Source organism: Scyliorhinus torazame, chromosome 3 (genome assembly GCF_047496885.1).
Source record: "Scyliorhinus torazame isolate Kashiwa2021f chromosome 3, sScyTor2.1, whole genome shotgun sequence".
In the NCBI taxonomy this organism is placed as follows: domain Eukaryota; kingdom Metazoa; phylum Chordata; class Chondrichthyes; order Carcharhiniformes; family Scyliorhinidae; genus Scyliorhinus; species Scyliorhinus torazame.
The window spans coordinates 250,559,464-250,585,177 of NC_092709.1; the positions used below are offsets into that span (position 1 = coordinate 250,559,464).

The window sequence follows — 25,714 nt, forward strand, 5'->3', positions numbered from 1 at the left end:
CAATATGTCATTTTCTCTCAGTCCTTCTCTGGTCCTCCACAAAATTCCGCAAGCAACACGTCACAATGTTTCCAGAAACCTTGCCTGACCACAAGTAAATTGAAAGCACCTCAGTCGCAACATGCTGAGTGGTTCTTTCAATAGCTTCAGAACTGGGTCCCAATTACTTGTTGACGCTTGATTTTTCCAGAGTGAAGGAAGGTGTTCCCTGCACATTTGTGAGTCAATTTTAATGTTCATGCATTAAATCAACCCATTGCCGTCTGTGACATTGTGATTTTGTCCTTCCAACAACTTCAGGTGCACATGGGGGTGCACATGTGGGTGACACTCCCAGTTGGCTGATGTTTTGAAAGAAGTGGCCAGAGGCACCTCTCGTGATTTTATGATGGAGGTATGTTGGCATACTACTGCTCAAAATGGTACTGCAGAATTGAATTTTGTGCCCTGAACATCCCCAATGTTTTGCTTTTATTGCATTTGTTCAAGAATGGTTGAGAAATACAATGCACACTTTCACACAGGCATAACACAGCACAATGGAAACAGCAAAATCATATGTGCAACAATTCATGAAGACAAGATCACAATGAGTACATTAGGTCTTGTATTATAAACATGTACCTTCCCAACCTGCAAACGTCTTGAAACGTAAACATGTTAACTATTCCTGTAAAGGAAACTTTCCATTTGGGGATCAGTGTGCAGAGAGGGTTTAATCAGAAGTAGATCAATATTCTTGCTATCCTCCCATAGTGTAAACTGAACAAGATGACCCAATCAAATTTTAGCTTGATCCCATATTCGAAAAAAAATCTGGGGCTGCAACAAATGTGTTTGCATCTGTCACTACAATTAAGCTGATCCACCTAAGCTAGGGTCGTGATGGTACAGCAGTTACCCAAATACATTTGAAAGTGGAAGAATGAGGGGGAAATATATTTTTTAATTGATTTGGAATATTTTCAAGAAAAATGTATCTTTATACAGTTAAATTATAAAAATAAATAGATTATCATCCAAATTAATGCTGTCTGATTCTCACAAGTTAATTCACTTCCCTAAATGTTAATTCAGTTTCTTTCAAATAATCCTATTCATAAATTATTTAATTCAGAAAAAAAATTAAACATTGCACGAACAGGTACAATCCACAAAACAAATCTTCTTGTTCCTTATAGACGCATAATAAATAGATTCTGGTAAATGAGGATGATGGGTGTTAAAGTGCACTGAGCATGGATTATGGTTGATTGTTGGAAAAATTAAAATAAATTTACCTTCCAAGTCCTTATTTTTAATCAGCACAGTTTAAGTCTCCATTAATGACTTAGGTTACCAACTTTCAAAGCAGCAATGATTTCTACTCCAACCATGTACTGATGACATACCAGCGGCTCAAACTAATACCGAATCCTGTCGTGCGCTGATTCGCAGCCAGCACTCTGCCTTTCTTGCAGGATATTTAAAAAAATATTCAAAATGTTAATTTTGTCGACCATCTGTCCTTACGTAACACACTAAATTTCTCACTTTTTGAATTTCATTTCACTTAGAAAATCCTCAAGGGAGATTAGGTTCACACAATATGTATAACTTGCACACTACTGAGGAAAAATGAAAATAGATAAAATTACATTCACAGAATCGTAGAATTGATACAGTACAGAAAGAGGCCATTCAGCCCATTGTATCTGTCACTCCAACTGAACAATTCACTGAGTGTCATTTTCCTGCCATCTTCCTGTGACCCTGCACATTCATTTGTGCTCCAGTTGAACCTGCCTCCATCACAGTCTCAGGGAATGTATTCCCGACATTAAACACTCTGCGTGAAAAGTTTTTTCTCATATCGCTTTTGCTTCTTCTGCCATTGACTTCAAATCTGTGCACTCTCATTCTTTAGCCTTTCAGACGTGGGAACAGTTTCTCCCTATCTACTCCGTCCAGATCCCTCATGATTTCTAATACCTCCATAAAATCTCCTCTCGGCCTTATTTTCTCCAAGTAAAACAGTCCTAACTTCTCCAATTTATCTTCCTAACTGAAGTCCCTCATCACGGGAGTGATTCTCATGAATCACTGGAGTGATTCTATTACTCTGTGCCATTGGAATGTAGGATGGATTGAGAGCTGTATGCTTTTCCTTTCTTGTTGCTTCATTGGAAATAGAGTTAGTGAGCCATCACTTCTGGAGTAGAAGTCTCTTACAAAAATAAAATATTAGGATTTTAGTCCAGTATCCTAGCCACTGTTGGGGTCTGTTTTGGGATGGTAATAAAATTAAGGGTTGTTCTGAGATCTTGGGTATAATTCCTTGTTTTGCATGAGGTTATTGAACCTAAAGACAGTGAGTGTGTGTGGAATGATTGCAGTCTTTCAGGTTTTGAAGTATAAATAGGGTGTGACTGGAGATGGTTCTTTCAATTGCAAAATGTTTCCCGGGTGTGGAAGAGTACTCAGGATGGTTTACAAAGGGAGACTAAACAAAAAGATTGGGTTTGGTGGAGAAACTGCAGTTAACTTTATCTAAAGGGGGCTTTTCAGACCGAAATGAAAAGGATGAAGCTTGAAGTAGAAATGAAAAAATTAGCAAAGGAAGAAAGGGATAAGAAAAAAAGAGAGACAATTTGAACTTTGGAACCTGGAACTGCAGGGAGAACATCAACATAAAAGGCCGGAGTTAAAGGCAGAAGCTGAGGAAGGTCTAGGGAAAGGAGATATCCTTCCTAGTCAAAAGCTTAGTAGGAATATGTTTAAATATATTCAAGCATAGCCAAGATTTGATGAGAAAGATGAGGAAACCTTTATCATTTCATTTGAGAAAGTGGCTACTATTGAATTGCCCAAAGACCATGTGGGTCATGTTGGTTCAAACAAAGGTGGTAGGTTGAGCGAATGAAATGCTTGCATCACGATCAGAAGAGGCATCTAGAAATTATGATGAGGTGAGGAAAACCACATTGAGTGCGTATGAACTTGTTCCAGAGGCCTCCCGACAGAATTTTCGAAATACAAGGAAAGAACCAGGTCAGATATATATAGAATTCAAAAGAATGAAACACAATACTTTTGATGGGTGGATAAGAGCATTAAAAATAGACCAAACGAAAGACGCTCTTCGGGAAATGATTGTTTTGGAAGAAAGATTCACTTCCAGCAGGAATGAAAACTCAAGTGGAAGAGCAAATAGTTAAAACTGCTAGCCTGGCAGCAGAAATGGCAGATGATTTTGATTTGGTTCACAAAGCAAAGTTTGGTTTCCAACAATTTCAATCTATGAAATTAGAAATTCACAGGTGGTCAATGCAAAGCAGGTTTAGTTGGTGATGTTAAGGAAAGTTTTCCTCAGATTTAAAAGGAAACCTATGATAGTGGAAGCGAAATAAGAAAAATGAATTGTTTTCATTATAATAAAGTTGAACATGTGAAGTTGCAGTGTTGGTGGCGTAAGGAAAGTACTGGGAAGGCAGACTCGGTAAAACAGAATAAACCAGTGGGCTTTATTAAAGTAGGAAGAAAAGCCATTGTCTCAGTGGAAGAAGCGCAACAAAGTGTACAACCTGATTAGAGGTTGGTGCATAAGCAGGTGCCAGAACCTTTTACGGATTTTATTTGTATGGGTAAGGTTTACTTGTGGACAGTAGGTGAGGAGATTAAGATCTTAAGGGATACAGGAGCAAGTCAATCTTTAGTGATAAGAGATAAGGAAATATGTAGTTTAGGAGGAGAGCTGCTAATATGTGGAATTAATGGTGAGAGGGATAGAGTGCCACTATGTAAGGTAAGGTTAGGGAGTCCAGTGAAAAGTGAAGTAGTGGTAGGAATAAAAGAAAAATTACGTTTTTCAGGGTACAATTTATACTAGGTAATGATATAGCTGGATCACAGGTGGGTGTGCAGTCTACTGTAGTTGAAAAGCCAGAGGAAAGTTAAACTGAGATGTTGCAAGAATCATATCCTGGAATATTTACTGATTGTGACAAGATCACAAAGACACAGTTTGAAGTTGAGTTGCTAGAAACCATGTTTGATCAGATGGATGGAAAGAACAAAAGCAGGTGGTGCTCTTAAAGCGGATATCTTTAATTCACACAAGTTAGATGAATTACAACAGAAAGATTCAGGGATAAAGCAGTTGTATCGAAAAGCATATACGGAAATAAAATGAGTGTATACCAGTGTTGTTACATTTGAAATAATGCATTAATGAGAAAATGGAGACTTTTGCATAATGAAGCAGATGAGAAATGGGCAGAAGTTCATCAAGTGGTATTATCAGTCAGTTATAGAAAGAAGGTTTTGTGGGTAGCACATGAGGTTCCAGTAGTGGGTCATTTCGGAGTAAGGAAAACTCAAGCATAAATACATAAATATTTTTATTGGCCTGGACTGCATAAGGATGTAGTTGAATTTTGCTTACATGTCACACATGTCAGGTAATAGGGAAACCTCAGGTGGTAATCAAACCAACACCTTCATACCCATTCCAGCATTTGAGGAACCCATTACTCGAGTCATAGTTCATTGTGTGGGACCCTAACTAAAACAAAAAGTGGTAATCAGTACATGTTGACCATAATGAATGTGTCTATTAGATTTATGGAGGCAATTCCATTAAGAAATATTACATCGAAGAGGGTTGCAAAGTTAACCAAATTTTGTACTAGATATGAACTGCCCCACAAAATTCAATTAGATCAGGGATTCAAGCTATGTTTGGATAGCTTAGGGATAAAGCAATTTAATGCAACTGTTATCATCTGGAATCACAAGGGGCATTAGAAAGATGGCATCAAATTCTAAAGACCTATTCTCAAGATTATACATAGGATTTGGATAAAGGAATTCTATATGTAATACTTGCAATTCGGGATGCATCAAATTAATCAAGTAAATTCTGTCCATTTCAAATTAATTTTTGGCCATTAGGTGAAAGGACCCTTAAATTGGTCAAAGAGAAATTGGTGAGTCAGAATGCGGAGACTACGTCGTTATGACTATGGGCACGATCCAGTGGCCATGTTGCACTCCCGTAGCCTTCCCGGCATCCTTTGCGCCTCGCGGGATACACCCAAATCCCGCGCGGCTTCGGAATCGGAACTCTGCCCAAAGTGGCAGGGCCAAACAGCACTTGCTAAAGTAGGTCCTACCTACCCAGGATCTACCGGCCTCCCCACGGAGGCTGTAACTGGGCGCTGATCACAAGAATGTGGACCAGGCATACCAGTACCCGGGGTTATTCCGGACACCAGAGGCCACTGGGTGGCCAGGGATAGTGTAGGGTGGCCCACTGGCTCTCCCCCTGGAACATGGGCACTTTGGCACTGCCATCTTGGGGGTGTGGGGGACCACAAGCTTACTTAGAGATTGAGGCATCCTTTCAAAATGGCGGCTCGATCTCGGAGTTCAGCTCCCCAGTGCTGAAAGAAATTCTAAATGTGGGCTAATCTGGTGAGAAACTCCCCAGCGCCCAAAAAGGTGACCAAGTGTCATTGATTAGCGGTGGGGAAAAGTCCCTGAAAAACCCGTCACAAATGAACTTAGAAAGTTTTCCATTGAATTCCGCCCTATGTGTCAAGTTTTAGGGAGACATTAAGTAGGGCTAGTGAGATGGCTTGGAAACATTGAAAATTGTCACAACAGGTAATGAAAAAAGAGATGGATAAGAAATCAAATATTTGTAGTTTTGTTAGTGGAGAGAAGTACTAGTGCTGTTATCAATTGTAGGTGAGCCAGAAAAAGCAACGTTTCGTGGGCCGTATCGAATTGAGATGAGCGATTAAAAATATCAATCTTCTATTTTTTTATTTTCTCCCTTATCTAAGCACCCCATGATACATTATTTATATAGCACTTTTAATGCAGTAGAAGATCGGAAGGCATTTCACATGGGTGTTATCAATCAAAATTTGACACTGGACCACTTATTAGGGCAGTGTTCAAACATTTTGTCAAAGAAGTAGGCTTCAAGAAGCAATTGAAATGAGTAGTGAGAAGTAGAGAAGTGTAGGAGGAGAATTTCAGAGTTTAGGGCCTAGGCTCAAGGCACAGCTGCCAATGACAGAATGATAAACATCAGGGATAGACAACAGACCAACAGAGGAGCATGGTGACCTTGGTGGGTTGTGAGGCTGGAGAATGTGATAGAGCTGGGGAGAGGCAAAGACATTGAGGGATTTGAAAACAAGGTTTGTGATGTAATATTGCAATCAACTTCTGGGTGTAGCATGGTGGTGGCCTTGTTAATTTATCATTCATTTCGATCCTGAGGAAACATCTTGCCATTTTCGTCAGTTTCCACTGACAATCTTGGTGAGTTCATGCCTTGATTTTGGGGGAAATCACATTGCCTGTTTCCTCAATATGAATCCTCACTTGGGAATAATGCCATTCACAACATCAAATCTTTTTAAAATAATCAATCACAGAGAATAAATTATATAGTAAAAAAAATTGGTCAGGCATGAATTGTTTAAAAAAACAGATGAGGAGCAGATGGTGGACAAATTAATTTATTTCCCAGGAAGCTTTTGCCTCATTAAACATTATTGGTGCAGGGCACTCCCAACGATTTCTGGGAATAATGCACTTCGTCCCTTCACTTTCTCCCCTGCTTTTCTGGAAGTGCTGACTATTGTTGGAGTACAGTTCACAGGCAGTTGTCAACTTCCGTTCATCCATATAATCCCTACAGTTCAGGCTAATAATAATAATAATAATAATAATAATAATAATAATAATCACTTATTGACACAAGTAGGCTTCAATGAAGTTACTGTGAAAAGCCACTAGTCGCCACATTCCGGCGCCTGTTCGGGGAGGCCAGTACGGGAATTGAACCCGCGCTGCTGGCATTGTTCTGCATTACAAGCTAGCTCTTTAGCCCACTGTGCTAACCAGCCCCATTGGGCCCTTCAAGTCTGTACTGATCCTCCGAAAGAGCCCTCTCCGCAGGTCCACTCCACCCCGCCCTATCCTCGTAACCTAATTTGTAGATCAAATAATTTGTAGATCAAGAGGCAATTTATCATGGTCAATCCACCTAACCCGCACATCTTTGGACTGTGGGAGGAAACCGGAGCACCCGGCGGAAACTCACGCAGACGTGGGAAGAAAGTGAAAACTCCACACGGACGGCCACCAAGATCAGAATTGAACCCATGTCCCTCGCTCTGTGAGGCAGCAGTGCTAACCACTGTGCCACCATTAATTCATTCAACTGGCTATTATTCACTCCCGGGTCAAGAGTGAGTTTCAGCTGACTTTCAACTGTCAAGGTATCATAATCCAACCAGATCCCGTTTGCCTTTGTTATCCATAAATCTTAACTTTCCAGCAAAGGAGCGGGAGAAAGAAAGTAAATATGCAGTCACAGGGAGCCTAGTTTGTTTTCCTTTCCCTAACGAGAGTACTGAGGTACCCCAAAATGATGTGCAAGTTGAAATCTACAAGTATAAGCTGAAATTTGCATCTGGTACCCTTCTTATATCTAAACTTCAAACTCACTGGGCAGTGTGTTACCCGACTGATACATCAGACAGCTATGGGAATGCATTTTTATATTCCTCAGGACTGAAGTACAGGACAGCAGACACCATTCCCAAAGCTGAAGTTACTTTATGGTGCAAAACCTCTTAGTGCAAAACCTCTCTTTAATTATGTTCAGGGATGTGAAGAAAAAGCACAAAGCTTTCAAAATTTGAGACATCTTGGGAGAGACATTTGCTTTGGGTGAGGACAAAATGGGCAGTATGGCATCGACCACCTTCGACATGTCCTGCCCAATATCCAGCTCCACTGAAGTTGATGAGATACTGCTCTTCGTGCGCTGCTACTCAAGATGAATTACTACCCCTTTGACTCCTGATTTTGAATACCTTGTATGTAAACTCTGAATACGGAATTTAAAAACTCCCAAAATTGTGAAATTTCCTTCAAAAGAAAGGCTGCGTTCAGATGAATTCAAATAGTCATCTATTTTCCTCAAAACGGTTTCCCTCTACCAACAGGATGCTGACAGAAGATTTTGCTCTCTATGATAGGATAAATAAAGCAACATTTGTCATTTCTGCAATGGCAATGAAAGTATAGAGCAATAATATTGTGAAGTTTTATGTCATACAATGCTTTAATCAAAACTCATCCGTTCCAATGTTATGTTTTTCAGGTGTTGCATTATTTGGTTGCTTCTCTACATTTATATTTGGAAACTAGTTTGCTATAATCATTCATACAATTATTGAAAATCAACATATAAAATTAGATAAATCCTTCAAAATTTCTATTCACGATATTAGCAACTAAATGCTTGATGTAATCACATGGCATTGCTTTATCTGATATTTTATCACAAGAATGAGCCCACTTAAAATATTACGGTTGAGCCTGTGCTCAACCCCAAAACAAAGGAAGATGATATGAATGTATTAAATGTCTGTTGACTAATATTGCCAACAGTATTTTTAGGATAAAGTTATTAATTAACTAGCTATGTATTATCATGATTGTTCTGTTGCAACTGTTTCCTTAGTGATTTGAATAATACCACTGTGAATGATTTAACATTTTTAAGGACCAATGTCAGATAAATGATTTCTCCTTTTGTAATGTCTTTCTGCACTGTAATCAACTTCTGTCCAAAAATATAATCGAATGAAGTCATATGAACAGTAATTAATTCACAACTATGGCTAATTAACATAAAAATGAAAAGCATGCTGTTTATTTACATTAAAAGATTTGTGTACTAAACAAAGACATACCTGTCACTTTCTTCTTTCCATGCAAGAATAAAGAATTGCCTACATCTTAAGTTTGTTCAGTCTCATCTCCCATATAAACTCTTGAAAAATCTTTCAATTGCTGAGAAGCTAATCCATTCATGTTGGCGTTGCACCCGGATACAATCTTGACATCTACAATACCTCTGTGAACTCTGTGAATGTTGTGCAATTCCATAAGTCACTCAGCAGGATGCATTTTGAGTTATTTTCTTCCTCCCCAACACAGGGCTTATACAACAGCTGGCTATTTTCTAACTCATTATCCACGGTCAACTTGATAGTGCCTGATCATGGGATGGATGGTGTCAATTCTTCTCTTAAGATCCACCTCCTGCCCAAAGCATTACACTTTATCTGAAAGCACTGACTGTGCTGGGCAACTGCTAGCAGAAATTCAAAGGGCCAGTACAATTAAGCTGTCAGGACTGACTTGCTTCAGGAAGAGGAGTGAGGATTCAGAAAATTGTACAACAGAGTTCAAATAATAAACCATCATTTCTGTCTTCCATCAAAGTCATTTTGATTATGCTGCTTAAAATGTAATTATAATGTACACAGAAATAGTTAAACAATATGCCGATTATCTTTTTGTTGCAATTACAGGGTGGCAGATTTCAACAGGCTGGAATTTTGGATCTAGTATACAAAAACTGAACTGTCAATAAAACAGCCATAATAGGCCTGAAATAAAGTGAAAAGACTATTGACTGTGCGCCGATTAGCACTCCTTTTTAAACCTGAAGCTAGCGGAATTGCTACAGTGGAGATCCGAGGAGGTGAGTAGCCACCTTTGCTCCCAGGCAATAAGCCCGGGGGGGGGGTGGGGGGGGGGGGGGGGCTGAACCCCTGGAGGGATCAGCCTTGATCGGGGTGGCCTGCCATCGGTGAGGCCGGGTCCACCCTGGGATGGGGGCGGGTGTGTGTGTGAGTGTCTCAGCGCCCGTGGGTCCACCATACCACCACCTGGATTATGTGTAACTGTTGTGGGGGTGACCCCAGCCCCTACTTGTCTATCTCACCGACCACACATAACTATAACTGATCATGAAGGCCTCTGGCTGTGCAGCTGAAGGTTATTGCTGAAAGGGAATTGGCAATCGTAATTAAGTGACTACTTCACAGCTCCCAACTGGATTCCCGTGGGTAGGCGTGCCATGTAGCATTTGGAGGTTATTGCCCAGCATCACAATCAGACCGTGATGCCTCGACACTGTGCCTGAGCACTGTGGGAGGCAACACCACGGATACAGTGGCCAGCATCCAAACACCTAAGGGCTAGGCCCCAGCACCGGGGAATATCCGTGACCAGGGGGTGCGTGTGGGCACCTGGGAGGTGACGAGCACCCGATCCAGGTAACTTTACGTGCCAGTGAATGGGGTACAGGGTATGAGGTCTGGTGACTAAGGGGCCCCGCTGTGGCTAGAGGTGCTGGGCTAGGCATGTCAGATGGTAGGGGATGTGCATGGAGGGTGGTGGCGGAGCAATGGGGGAATAGAGGATCCCGGGATGGAGGACACCACTGGTTGTCAGTCTCATACGTCCTTCCAATTCCTTGCAGATATTACAGGAGATGGATGACATCTTGGACCCCGAGGAAACTGCACGGCACTGCTGGCAGGACAGGCGACAGCAGCAGCGTCAACAGAGACTCGAGGTGGCAGCCCATGTGCTTGGTCCCGCCCCACACCCTGAGGACCCGGCCGCCCATCAGGCCAGGAAGGGACTCAGAAAGGGAGGCCAGCGATGGCCCATGGTGTACCGGCGTTGCTGGACTTGCGAACAGCAGGTGGACAGCTTGTACTCCAGGTGGCTATGCCTCAACAAGGGGATGGTGTCATGTCCCCACGGACATGGCACCACGTGGAGGAGGAGAATACCCGCTCCGTTTGGCCGTCAAGTTCACCGCAGCCCTAAACCTTTATGCCTCAGGACTTGTATGGCATCTCACAAGCTCCAGCCCACAAGTGCATCCGTGAGTTCACGCAAGGGCAACGAACTATATAAACTTTGACATGGACCAGATGCCCGGGCAGCTGGACTCTCCGCCATCGCTGGGTTGCCCCAGGTCCACAGGGTAATAGCCTTGCGCGCACAGGGCTGTCAAGGAGTGCCCTATATCAACAGGAAGGGGTTCCACTCCCTAACCGTCCAGCTCGCGTGCGACCACCACGTGAAGATTACACACGTGTGCATGCTTCCCAGGGAGTTTGCACAATAGCAACATCCTGGGGCAGTCGGACATGTGGCCACCCCCGATGAGGCACTGGACCAGGAGAAGTTGGAGACGAGCCCGAGGAGGACTCACAGTATAAGCCGGAGGATGGAGGACAGGTGGCAGTGGCGAGGGTCAGGCAAACCTGGACGGCCAGGGAGGCAGACATCCTCAGCCGCTTGACATAGGATGTGGCCTTGTCCATCATTGCACCTCCTTACCCGCCTCTCCCACTGCCCCCTCCCCTTCTCTCATTCTCCTTCCCCACTCCGCCGCCACCCTGTTTCACCCACTCAGGGTCTGTGTAACATCAAGATCAAAGAAAACATCAGACTCTCACGAGACATCGTGATTTGGATCTTGCTCTTGCTGGGCAAGATCCAGATATGCATATTTAAATGATTCATTAGGTTCATTTAAATATGCACCCACTGGATTCACCCAGGGCCAGGGATTCACCGGCCATGCCTGGGAGACCTCCCCAGGGCACCATTCAGTACTGGGCCACACAAATGTGGAACAGTCATAACGGCACCGTGGGGAAGGGAGGTTTCTCCCAGGCCACTGGAGATCCCAGGTGTTCATGCATTGGGCAGGATAGCACCCTGGCTCCCCCTCTTGCACCTGGGCCTTGGCACTGCCAGCCTGGCACCTTGGCACAGCCACCTGGACACCGTCAGTGCCACCCTGCCTGCAGGCACCAAGCAGGCACCGAGAAACATCCCGCTAAATGCACCATTCAGCAGATTCAAATCTGCTGAATTGCGCCCATATTAAAGGCATTTTCAGCATATGATGTTTTATAAACTATACATTCTTTTATGATGCAATTAATAGAATTATTCCCCAGGAGGAGAACAAGGGCAATAAGATCTGTTTTGCCACTCAGTTCATCTGAGCACAAAACGCATATACCAGTAGTATACAGATGTCACGATACTGACAAGTGAAATCATTCCTTTTGTCAAATACACCAAAAACAAATCTAGCTTTTCCTTGCTACTCAATTAATTAGCATAATCACAGAGAACTGTGATTCTGTCATTCTGCATGATTTTAATGGCCATGATATTTTGCAGCGATAACATTTTGCTCAATTTTGATCTGCATCAAATATACAAATCAACTCAGACATCATAGATAGAAAATGTGAAACTTGTATTGAAAATGTCTATTTTCCCTGAAATGTCTTTTCATACTGCATTATCTCCCACTCCAGCTGGCCTCTTTTACCTCTGTGACATTATGGATCATTGCCAGTACGTGAGTTTTTCACTATCCCCACCATCATCTTTGAATTTAAAACCCATAAAATGAAAACTGTATTTCAGAAAAACATATGCTAACCTGCATCTGTTGTTACTTTAAAAAAATCTGAAAGTTTGTCAACTATTATGCTAGCTTGAATACACCGGTTTGACTTCCAAAATTTATTCACCAGTGCTTTTGGTCAAGACATTATTTAAATAGTACTTTTAAGACAAGATGGTTTTTCAAATTTCTCCCAAAGTTATCTTTACTTTCATATGAACAATTACCTCTGACTCTTGTAATTAAAGGCTATTTAATTAGTTACATGTGTAGTTAAGGGGGGGGTTGGCGTTGCCGAATCTGCTTCATTATTATTGGGCGGCAAATGTGGACAAGGTGTGGCGGTGGGGAGAAGAAGGGGTAGTGGGGGTTAGGGTGTAGGAGGAATCTTGTAAGGGGTCTAGTTTAAGGGCTATGGTGATGGCAGCATTGTCAATGGCTCCGAGTAGGTATTCAGGGAGCCCGATGATGCAGTCCACAGTGAAGAAATGGAATCAGTTGAGGAGGCATTTTAGGGTGGAAGGGATGTCGGTGCTAACGCCGCTGTGCAAGATTCATGGGTTTGAGCCGGGGGGGATGGATAGTATATGCAGGAGGTGGAGGGAAGTGGGGCTGATCAAGGTGAGGGATCTCTTTTTGGAGGAAGGGTTTGCAAGTCTGGAGGAGCTAAGGGAGTGGGTGGAGCTGCCGAGGGGGAGTGAGTTCAGGTATCTGCAGGTTAGGGACTTTGCGCGAAAGGTCTGGAGGGAGTTCCCTCGGTTGTCGGGATACACCCTGCTGGAGCGACTGCTGCTTCCGGATGTGGAAGTGGAGGGGAGAATTGGGGATATATACAAGTGGCTGGGCGGGCAGGGAGGCGAGCGGGTGGAGAAGATCAAGGAGAAATAGGAACGGGAGTTGGGAGGGGAGATCAATTGGGGAGTATGGAGTGAGGCACTGCGTAGGGTAAACGGGACCTCCTCCTGTGCAAGGATGAGCCTGATCCAGTTTAAGGTGGTACACAGGGTGCATATGACTCGGGTGAGAATGAGTGGGTTCTTTCAGGGGGTAGCAGATGAATGTAAGAGGTGTGGGCGGGAGCCAGCGAATCACGCGCACATGTTTTAGGGTAACAAAAAATTGGGGAGATTCTGGGCGGGAGTGTTCGTGGTCTTAGCCAGGATAGTGCAGGAGGGAGTGGACCTGGACCCTTTGGTGGCGATATTTGGGGTTTCAGAGAAGTTGGAGCTAATGGAGAGGAGAAAGGCCAATGTCTTGGCCTTCGCCTCTCTGATTGTACGGCAGCGAACTTTACTGGCGTGGCGGTCGGCATCTCCACCAGGGGTAGCAGCTTGGTTGGGTGACCTGTACAACCTCTTGCAGTTGGAGAAGATAAAATATGAGTTAAGGATCTCTGCAGAGAGATTTGAGAAAAGGTGGGGATGTTTGTGACCATGTTTGAGGAGCTGTTCGTTAAAAGGGGGGGGTGGCAGTGGAAAAAGGGGAAAAAGTTTGTACAGACTGACCCGTTGATTGCTGGTAAGTGTGTTTCCTCGGGTGTTTATGTGTTGTAACCGGTTTTGATACATGTTGGTGATAAAATACATTTTTTTAAAAAAAGGATGATCAATAATTTCCACAATAAGTGCATTTCCAACTAATGATAAATTAATACTGAGCTTATTTATTTTTAAATCTCTGTTCCCCACATGAAAAAATTCTGCAGAGTTTTGATATTTATGCTCTTCTCTGAGCTAGCGAGTGAGAGGTACGCATGCTACTAAGCAAGTATACTGGGCATTGTATTCCCTGAATGTTATATTTGGTAGAGGGCTATGATTAAATTTCATCCCCTACATATTGCTATATCAATACACACAAATTCATGCAGGCATCATTATCATTATTTCTCTAACTCATGCATCCAGCAGTACAAGCAAAACAAATTATGGCTAGTCACTGATATGGAGCAATAAACAATTCAAATTTGTAATTTCTACATTTGGAAACAGGATCAATCAGAATGTAACCCATAAACTGCAGCACTACCTCTTGGATTTGTATTCGAACTTTGTTGATAGCTCGAATCCAGCGTGCTCTAGCAGGAGAAAATGGAGGCATACCAACTTCATCATTAAAACTGCAAAAAAAAATTAAGTGAATAATTACATATGAAAGGATAATAACCAATTTTTAATAACCAATTTGGTCTTGCCCAAAGATTTTGACAAAAGTGTACAATTTAAAACAATCACAAGCATGAGAGAAAAAGTACCAGGAAAACTAATGGTATTACGTCTTCTGGACCCAACAGCTTGCATCCTAGGATCTGAAGATAAGTGGATGCAGAGATAGCGGGTACAATGGTTGTAACCTTCCAAAATTCCCGATTCTAGATACATCCCAGCAGGTTATAAAGCCACAAATGTAACACCACTAATCAAAAACGGAGGTGGACAGAGAGCAGGAATTTATGGCCAGTGCATCTAACATCAGTCAAAGGGAAAATGCTCGAATCTAGTATTAAGGAAGTAGCAGCAGGATATTTAGAAAATCATACCACCATCAAGCAGAGCCAACATGGTCTTGTTTTTGAAAAAACAAATTACAGTTTTTTGAGAATGTAACAAGCAGGTAGATAAAGGAGAATTGTAAAATGTAGTATATTTGGATTTCCAAAAGGCATTCAATAAGGTTATTTTTCATTCATTTAGGGGATGCAGGAGTCGCTGGTGAGACTAGCATTTATTGTCCATTCCTAGCTGCCCCTCAGATGGTGGTGGTGAGTTGCCTTCTTGAACCGCTGCAGTCCTTGAGGTGTAGAAACACGTACTGTGCTGTGAGGGAGGGAGTTTCAAGATGTTGCTGCAGCGACAGTGAAGGAACGGCAATATATTTCCAAATCAGGGTGGTGAGTGACTTGGAAGGGATCCTCCAGGTGGTGGGGTTCCCAGGTATCTACTGCTCTTGTCCTTTTAGATGGTAGTGGTCGTGGGTTTGAAAGGTGTTATCAAAGGAACCTTAGTGAGTTACTACAGTGTATCTTGTAGATGGCACACACGGCTGCCACTGTTCATTGGTGGTGGAGACTTTGAATGTTTGTGGAAGGGGGAGCAATCAAGCAGGTTGCTTTGTCCTGGATGGTGTCAAGCTTCTTGAGTGTTGTTGGAGCTGCACTCATCCAGGCAAGTGGAGAGTGCTCCATTAGACTCCTGACTTGTGCCTTGTAGATGGTGGACAGGCTTTGAGGGGTTAGGAGGTGAGTTACTCGCCGAAGGATTCCTCGCCTTTGACCTACCCTGGTAGCCACAGTTTTAATGTGGCTAGTCCAGTTCAGTTTCTGATCAATGGTAACCCCCAGGATGTTGATTGTGGGGGATTCAGAGATGGTAATACCATTGAATGTCAAGGGATGATGGTTAGATCCTCTCTTGTAGGAGATGGTCATTGCCTGGCACTTGTGTAGTGCAAACGTAACTTGCCACTCAGCCTAAGCCTGAATATTGTCTGGGTCTTGCTGCATTTTGACATGGACTGCTTCATTATCAGAGGAGTTGTGACTGGTGCTAAACATTGTGCCGACATCTGCAAACATCCCCACTTCTGACCTAATAATGGAAGGGAGGTCATTGATGAAGCAGCTGAAGATGGTTGGGCCTAGGAAACTACCTGTGGAATTTCTGCAGTGATGTCCTAGAGCTGAGATGATTGACCTCCAACCACCACCACCATCTTCCTTTGTGCCAGGTATGACTCCAACCAGCGGAGATTCCCATTAACTCCAGTTTAGCTAGGGCTCCTTGACGCCACACTCGGTCAAATGTTGCCTTGATGCCAAGGGCAGTCACTCTCACTTCACATAAAAGGGGCCACATAAAAGGTGATTGCTGAAGACAGGGGGCGGGATTCTCCGACCCTCCGCCCCGGAATCGAGCCCCACACGGGGGCGGAGAATAGCCGTTCATGCCGGAAATCCAGCGCGACGTTGCTTCCGCGATTCTCCACGGACCCACCAGTCACGCGGCGCCGGTCGGGGGCCGTTGGAACAGGCTCCCGCGGCGATTCTCCACGGTCGACCTCCTGCCGGCATGGCTCACATCTGGTACCACCCGGCAGGAGCTCAGAACCGTGGCCGCGGTGGCCGTCCTGGTGGGGGGCGGGGGGAATCTGACTCAGGGGAAGGGCCTCAGCGGTGTCCAGGCCCGCAATCGGCGGGTCATCGCGATCTGGGGGGTCCTACCTTTCTCCATGCGGGCCTGCTGTGTGGCTCCGCCATGTCGGTGGCGTCCGCAGCGAAGTGGGCCGCCGCGCAGTCTAAACAGCAGGGTGCCGCCGGCAGCCAGAGCGATGGGACGCATGCCGGGGCCCTGCTTGCACCCTGGAAAAAGGAGAATCACCCTGGACTTTCGGGAAAAAAGTCCGAAGTGATTCTCGCCCGTTTTCCAGTGACTTAGTCTCCAAAAGGGAGAATCCTGCCCAGGAGCTCATGGCGTTGGAGAAATTAGATTGGTGAATTGACAGGAAATTGAGAGTAAGGATAAATGAGTAATTTTCAGATTGGCAAACTGTAACTAGTGAAATACCACATGGATCAGTGCTGGTAGAAATGCAAAAGTCAACTGATTGCCCTTTTGCATTTTTCCTTAGTGCCTATTGTGTTGGTGTCTTTGCCTGGTTTAATATTCCCTTAGTGGCGGCGGCACAGCTGGTGTAAGGTAACTGACTTTCAGTGGAGTAATACTGTGGATGGCCTTGCAGGATGCCCTCAAACAGCTCTGGGCCTTAAAGTCTTGGTTTCAGATTACACCATCTTGACATGGGCAACAGCAGTCTGGGCCGGCGGCTGACAGGCAACAACAAGGGTGTTGAGAGTGGTGGACTCCTTCATGCTCCTTGCTAGTTATAGCAAACTTTCTGGCAGGCTTGCCCATACACCAAGAATTTCTGTATACATGCCGCTAGCCTTCTTCTCAATATTCCACTGAAGATCTCAGCTGAGTTTGCTGCAGCAGAACTCATTTCTGGCCACACCCTGTGGAGAGCTGGCACCTGCGTCACCCTTTACATTGATTGTGGGTCACTTGCGCCTGGTGACTCAACATATACAAATCCCACCGCTCCTCAAAAGTCTGTGACTAGCTAGTATCTGAGCTGGAGTGGTTGCAAGTGTGAGACTGAATGAATTTGTAGATTCCTTAATTGTTTGTGTCCTGCTCCTATTGCACTTCATGCTCCTGCATGAGTACTTTACAGCTACTATCATTTTCTTCAAGGGGGTTACGACATAAGGCTGTACTTTTACCCATTAGTTAGGAGCTGCTGTCTGCAGTAATGCACCATTTGTCCAGCAAGAGAGATGATGTGAGTCCATCAGTGTAGTGAAATGTGTTTGGGTGATGTGCCTGTCATCTTGAATTGCTGGCAATTTGTGTAAACCTGTGTATGAGGCTTAGAGCATTACTATATCTGTGAGCATGAGATGAGATTATGGATGTTAGGTGTGAGTCATGTTTCATAAAGAAAATTGATATGTGAGTAGAAGGAGGGGCTGGTGGTAAATGGAACAGTGTGAGGCTAGTGGACTATTTGAAAGGATACGGTATTTGAAAATACATTCACTGACCCTTTACTATTCATGTAAAATCATAAAACCTCTTCCACACTACATTTAGATCCTCGGGATAGACTTCTCAAATTGACAGCAATGACTGTCTGCTCCCCTTGCCTTCTCATTGACTGGAGTGCATTCTTGTGTCTGTGGGAAGAGGATATCTCTCTTCTTGTCCACCTCTGGCACCACATCCTCCAATGCTTCAGCGGAGAAGCTTAGAGAATAATATCTTCCCTGTAATACCACTCTCATGATTCTTCCTGTTCCAAGACCCATCCACAAACAGTTTCAGTTTCAAACAGAATGCATCTTCTCTTTAAGTGGTGCTAGCTTTGTGCGAACTTTGGCCATCTGACGAGGCATGGAGCTATTCAGTAGCACATTCAGTGCTAGGCTGCATGTTATCAGTTAAATTAGATGGTAGTAGGATGGTTGTGTGATGCCTGTGTTGCCACAAGCAGGATTGGGTTAATTATGTATCACAATTCCCATCTCTCTTAGCCGGCCTTTTCCAATATTTCCCCCACAGAGTCTAAACCAGAGGAAGTAATTCAGAATAATTAATTCAATGTCAGATCATATACAGAAAGCAAAAGAAAGGGAGAGAAATATGAGGTTATGAGATAAAAGTGGCAGAAATAATAAGTTAAAAATTAATCATTTATATCTTTGAATATTTTTAAATCTCCCACAATAATTAAAATATGAAGAAATTAAACCCTAAACTTGTAAAAATTATTTTTGAGTGCCAAAGTGGTTGCTTAGTAGTAATTAAGTCTTTTCACATTGTTAAGAATAAACTCACACTTGAATGGACAAGCCCTCACATTTTTGGTGTATTTAGTGGGACTCAATCATGTCAGCATTCCAATTTCATACCTTTCCATTATTTGAATGCTAAATCTGTCAGTGAGATACTGTTATGGTGAAGGTTCTGGAGGAGCAGGGCAACTTGGACAACAGCCTCTTGATTTTCCCATTTAATTGTGCATGTGTGGCCGCCAGAGGTTGGTATCCGATTAACTCTATAATAATGATGAATGCTCTGAGCCTCTCAAGTTATTTTTACTGCAAGATCTGGAACAATATTTTCACAATGGCGTAACTATGGGAGATGAAATTCAACACAGATAATTGAAGGTTTTATATATCAGAATTTAAATAAACAATCAATTAATTTAATGAATAGTGCTGAGCAAGCTGAGGGAGAGGCTGAAGAGGGAAGTGGGATGGGAGTGTTAGCAGTTTAAAAGCCTCGAATTGTTAAATTACTGAGCAGAGAAATAAATAAAGCAACCAGAATTCAGAGCTATATTGGCCAATCAAGAAAGAAGTCAGACAAAATCATCATGAAGTTGTATAATGCTCTAATCAGGGTACATCTTGAATACTGGAGTAGAAATTTGTCATCGGCAGTAGCACAAAGTGGGCAGCATTGCACCAGCCACTTGTTACATGCCTCAATCAAAATTCAGTTCCATAACGGATCTGAATATCAAATGAGGTGTAGAACAGGTGGCCCATAGCCGACCCAGGACAACTTGTTATTTAATTGTGTGCAATTTTAGACACTAAAACAGAAAGGAAACAAACCTTCAACCTGTGATAAGTGATGTAAAAAAAGAGCCACAAAGCTGATCGCTAATGCCTGAGGGCTAAGACATGAGAAAAAGATTCTGCCAGCAGTGGGATCCTCCGTTCCGGCAGCTGTCCATTGTGGCCATCCCATGCCATCGGGAAACCCACGGGCGGGATGCGTTGCCGGCAAAGCGGGGGACCCCGCCAACGGAGAATCCCGCAGTTGATCTTTCCAATTTTGAAAAGAAGAATGAGAAATTACCTCACACAGGTAGAGAAGACAAAAAGTGGAACAGAAATGGATAATCCTAAGCAGCATGCCAAGTAATACCAAGAATGGAGAACAAAGGCACACACATATAAATTGATAAAAGACAAGCTCAGAGCTAATGTGAGGAATCACTTCTTTACACAAAGGATTCATATTTCGAATTATTTTTCCATTTTGTAGTGAGAAAACATCTCTGGAATCATTCAAGAAGGGATGAGGATGCTGTGACAGTCAGGAAGGTTGAAATTGAAAGACTGAACAATCTCCCTCAGCAGTAGTGTATTTTGTGATCTTTGTTTGTGATAGTGGTGTAAATGATACCCGACCTTCAATAAAAGCCCAAATCAATGGCTGTTATACAATTTGAAGCGATTTGTAGCCCAGGCAAACTGGAGGTGAATAATCAGTGGGTACTGTTATTTTCATGGAGATTTGAACTTGTTTATTCAAAATAGATCAACGTCAATATTAAAATGCTAAGAAAAGAATGTTACTTTAATATATTAATTGTTGGTAGGCTATGTACACAAACAGCAAATCCTGTTGCTGAGTTGAAAGAAGCATTTTCTAAATTATGAAATGTAGTGGTAGTCTTGATTACAGACTGCAATCTTCAGCTAGAGCATCTGCCTCAGACTGCAGCTTAACTGTTTTTTCAGAAAGGTTTCTAACTGTCACAATGCAACTCAACTGAAACAAAAGCACTTATGAAAGTAGATAATGTAATATAATTGCAGCACTGACTTGTCATGTGGCTTTATAATCTCCTCGAGCGGTGGAGAGATAGCGTTGAGGGGAATCTCAGGTGCAGTTTCATCAACTTTTCCAGAATCTTCATAATGCTGAACTTCCTTGCATTCACTCAAACCTTTCTGTTGTCCATCATCTTCATTGTACCATTCCTGTGTATTGTGTCTCAAACTTCCTGAGCTGTGATGAGAGTGATATGACTCTTGATCTCGCCTGTCATCCATTTCAGACCCATGGATGCTCTCATTATCATGGTCAAGTTCACTGAGTTGAGAACTGCCTTGGCTGAGGTTTCCTGATGAGCCATATCTGCTACTTCCTGCAGGGCTGTGGATCACGAATAGTAATTTCAGAAAGTAACTCAGAGCAACTGCAGCAACGTTTGTATGTGTATTGCATAACAGATACCACAGGTGTAGAACTTCATATCAGTTTACTTTGATATCTTTGTACATTCTGTACTTAATTCTAAAGTATTTTTTAAGTTACACTTTCATGAGAAATGATTTTTCTCCACTAATTCCATGTGTGAAAAGAACAAAATTTTGAATTGGTTTCTGTACTGTAAGTAAAATGGATCAACTGCCTTTCACCAGAAAATATATTTTTACGCAAGTTGGTTCTGATTCAAGGTTTCCTGACCAGATAGCAATGAAATAATTACTGGTTTATTTTAATTATATTTGGAGTTGATCGGTTTAATAATGCAGACTGTTATGCATACACATGATATTTAATACATCAGTTCTTAACTATTAGAATTTGTTTAAAAAGTACATTTTGCAGTTATTATAGTGGCATAAGCCAAGGAACAGTGACAACACACAGTACCAGAAGCAGCAGGTGCTACTACACTGAGCATACTAAAGACAAAACTGCCGCATGGTCACCTTCACAGAAAGCAAACTAAAGCTGAGAACTTCCACAAAACACCTAGAATATATAAGGTATTTTACATAAAATATGTTTTTTTCTCACAAACCTTTCTGTGGTGTTAAATGATAATTAAATAATGATATGTAACTGAAAAAAATGGTACTGAGGAGTTATAAAATGTTATGGTATAAAAAGGAAGGGCATTTTACAAGCAGTAATACTCAGGGCTCCAACATTCAAAAAGGTCATCAAATATTTTCAAAATTTTAAGAATCAAGATGTATTCAAGCCACATATTTAGTTAAGCATTATGCACTTGTCATCCTCTGGTATATTCAGCTTCGCAGTTTTACGTTTTAATGCTGAGCCACATATGTGAGTTCATTCAAAAGTAAACCATATGTACTGTAATTGTGACGATTACATTTACCCACAGGTGAAATTGCAAATCTCAGTTCCACCTAGTGCACAGAAGTTATGTTAAAATTGATATGATAACTTGGCTTCCCAAAAATAACTAACAAAATACATTTTTGTTATGAAATTCTAATAATGGTAATTTCCAAATTGATTTTGTTCATTTTCAGGGGGGGGGGGAATTTTGCGAGCCAGTTAGCCGTGGGCGTAAATCCCATTATGGCCGCTATCTCTCAAGAAAAGGCCATAACGGGATTTGCATTGGGGATTCCAGCCTCCGCCAAAAGCCTTGATTACCATCAATTATCATGGATTTAAACACCCTCTTATCTTCCACGGGCATCAGATGTTCCCGCCTATGATGTCATGCCGTCGAAAATCCCTACTACTCGCTAGCAGTCATGTAACCGCGCTGATGGCGCAAAGAGCAGTGTAGCCCTTGGGTGATCAGGGACATGACACGACACTGCCCCTCCGGCAGTGCCAGGTTGGAAGTGCCAGGGGGTGGAACCAAGGGCAGGACCTCTGGTGAATCCCACTGGGGTGCAGGGGGGTATCCGCTATGTGTGGGTGCCGGCGGTGGTGGGGGGAGGAGGGCACCGAAGTCCAGATGCTAGCGATGGTGGTGGGGGCTGGGGCACTGCCCCCCTCTCCCAAATGATGGCGATGGTAGTGTGGGGTCTTTACTTGGACATTGAGAACGGGGCGTCCTTCTATAGAGCAGGGCTTGTTGGCTGTATGGGGCTCCGCCCTGCTGGAGTGACAGCACAAAATACACCCCCCCTTTTTTTTCTTAAACAAAGTGTCAGAAGATCTGGAGAGAAAACTGGGCTGTTTCTCCAGAGAGAAATATGCCGGTTTTCAGTCAGAACCTGACACTTTGCCATTTTTTGGTAAAATTCCACACCAGGTATATTAAGAAGGGACCATTATTAGTTTGAAGAAAAGGGCACTCATCCTGACACAGACTTTTAACATGTCTAATTTGTCAGTGCGGTGAAAAGAAAGATTTTTGATGCCAGTTATGCAGTTGAACATCTGTCACATCTACATTTATCTTTAGATTGGAAGTTCATATGAAACAGATTGGAAGTTCATCTGTTGAGGTTTTGCCTTAAGATGCTGTATGTTTACAAAAATCACAAGATTAGAGAACCAAAATGTCACCAGAAAATGTGAACAACAATGATGAATCCACATACGTTGTAAGGGTTCTTCCTGTTTATTCCCTTGATTTTCCTTTTATTTTGCCATTATCATTTTTGATCCATGGGTGATTATCTTTACATGTATATATCTTTACATCAGGACTTGTATCTTTAAGTCAAGCAGCAGAGGGAATGAGGAATTCAGAAGTTACAGGAGAGAACATTCTGATAGTTTGAACAGGAGTTTCAGACTTGTCGGCACCAGAGAGAGAGAGATGGGCTGGGACTCGGTTTGATTGATTCGCTGCGGGGCAATGAATTGGGCCAAAAGGCTGAATTCTGCCCAGTAGCAGGTGGTGATTGGATCCTGTCCCAGTGGAATGATTTTCAGAATCTCGAGTTTCAGTTTGACTCCTGGACACAGAAAGACAAGGACCTGCTTTTTCTCCCTCTCCAGAAAGGCTGTGAGTGCTGTATTCCTGAAGCTGCAGAGAACCTCGATGAATGAATCTCCAGGGAAATCATTAGAGGCTGCAAGCAAAGACCAGGGGCTGGATTCTCCGAGCCTCTGCGACAAAATCGCATTCGACGGGGCGGGGGGGGGGGTTGAGAACGGTCGTCAAACCGAAAACTCCGTCTGGCGCCGCTCCCGCGTTTCCCCGGTCCCCAGAGAATCGCTCGAGAATCGCACGCACGTGAACTACACGCCGCGGGTAGGGGGCCATTGACAGAGGCCCCCCCATGATTCTCCGCGCAAAACTGCCCGAGTTCCCGACGCTGTGCTTCTAAAGTCCGCTTCTAAATTCCCTGGTGGGGAATCGTTCACCGAGAGGGGCCCCATGGACGGCCAGGGGAGCGATCAGGTGTCACGGACCCGCGGGCGCGCGCGATCTGTGGGGGGCCTACATTTTTGGTGCCGATCGGAGTCCGCCATGTCACACCACGCCCACTGAGGCCACCACTCTGAGCATGCGCGGACTCCCGACCGGAGGTGCGGGGCCCCATATCCACAGCCAGAGCTGAGAGAACCACTCCAGCGCCCTGCCAGCCTCCTGCAGATGGGAGAATCACTCAGGACTTTCTCAAGGAAAGTCCAGAGTGAAACGCCAGTGTTTTTACGCTGGTGTGCGGACACAGCCCCATTATTTGAGAATCCAGCCACAGGACTCTCTCTCTTTCCATAAAGGCCATGAGTGCTGAATTCCTAAAACCTCAGAGGGCTGAATGAATCTACCTCGAAATGAAGTCAAGGTTTGAAGAAATCAAGCAGAATGCTGGAACACCCATCTGAGACTCTTTTTCTCTTTTATCTATGACTTTTTACCCCTTTCTTCCCCTCTGTGTTTGCCTATCTTGTGTGTAGGGGGTGGGGTCAATTTAAAATGAGAGAAATAGGTATTAGATAATAGTTAGCCAGTTGCATTTGCTGCATATTTCATTATAATTTTTGTCATAAATAAATAGTAATTGTATTTAAACTTACAAACCTGGTGACTGTAATTATTGGACAGCAGCCAAGGACCAAAGACTTTGGGTATTTTTCTAAGAAATATTGGTTAATTCACTTGTTTTGTGACTCTGGGTGAAGTGGGGCTGGAATTGACCATGCACTAGCCCAGGGTGTCGCAACATAGTCATGTCAAACACCTGTACAAAGACAATAGTTGTAAGGCCACTGTCACTAATTGGCATACCTGTGCATCACAACAGTGAATGTTTTATCTGTATGAGGTATGATTGAAAGGGTAAAAAGCTATCTTTATTGAATTCCTTTGTGGACAAGACAAGTGGAATTCAATGCGACAAAAAGCCAAGGAACTTGCTTACCATTATGGGCAGAATTTTCAATTTTTTTTCCAAGTGCTAGACCAGGCAAGAAAACTGGCATACGGGAAACCCCCTGCACGGACCTCCCCAACTGAGGACCCCGTTGCCCGGCACTGCCCCTAGCATTGCCTTCTGGCACTCAGAAAGGGCTGGGTCGGGCAGGTTTTCCACTCGGGGTTTGATTCAAAATCGAGGGGAGTGGCAATTTTGATGAGCAAGAAAATGGGGTTTGTGAGTGTGAAGGAAGTAAGGGACCAGAGTGGGAGATACATGATTGTGAGTGGGATATTGGAAGGGACGCAGATGGTGTTGGTAAACATATATGTGCCAAATTGGGATGATGTGGGTTTTATGAGGGTGTTGCTGGCAGCAATCCCGGACTTGGCCATGCACCAGTTGGTCATGGGAAGAGATTTTAAACTGTGTCTTAGAGCCAAAGGTGGATAGGTCTAGCCCCAGGTTGAGGTTTGTGGCATGGGTTTGCTTGCTATATGTGGCACCGAGGGCGAGTGTGCGCACTAATCACATGGGTTCACGGAACTTCGAATTGCACAGGGGAACAAGTGCCCACTGTCGCCACTGTTGTTTGTGCTGGTTATTGAGCTTCTGGCAATGGCTCTGAAGGGGTCGGCAGAGTGGCAGGGGATTATGAAGGGACAGAGGAAACATCGGGTGTCGCTCTTCGCTGATGACCTACTGTTATATTTCTCGGGCCCGCTGGGAGCATGGAGAGGATAATGGGCCTGCTAGGGAGGCTTGGCGCATTCTCGGGGTATAAGTTGAATGTATAAGCGAAGTATTCCCGGTGAATGAGTTGGGACGGCGAGCCAATTTAGGGGGATGTCATCTAAGGTGGCTAGGGAAAGGTACAGATACCTGGGGATCCAAATTACACTACAATTGACTTCGGTTGGGAGGGCCCAAGTGGTAAAGATGAACATTCGGCG

At 43.5% G+C, this 25,714-nt stretch overlaps 1 protein-coding gene across 10 annotated transcripts in view; it reads right to left on the reverse strand.

Annotated features, from left to right (window-relative positions):
• LOC140409050 (protein unc-13 homolog B-like) overlaps positions 1-25,714 on the reverse strand; it is a 933,512-nt gene that overhangs the window by 257,475 nt on the left and 650,323 nt on the right. For all 10 annotated transcript variants that reach the window (XM_072497095.1, XM_072497100.1, XM_072497102.1 and 7 more), the window contains 2 exons: positions 20,494-20,826; positions 14,339-14,429 (listed from right to left, as the gene is read on the reverse strand). In XM_072497095.1, the coding sequence (XP_072353196.1) occupies positions 14,339-14,429; positions 20,494-20,826 (424 nt within the window). The remainder of the gene's footprint in view (positions 1-14,338; positions 14,430-20,493; positions 20,827-25,714) is intronic.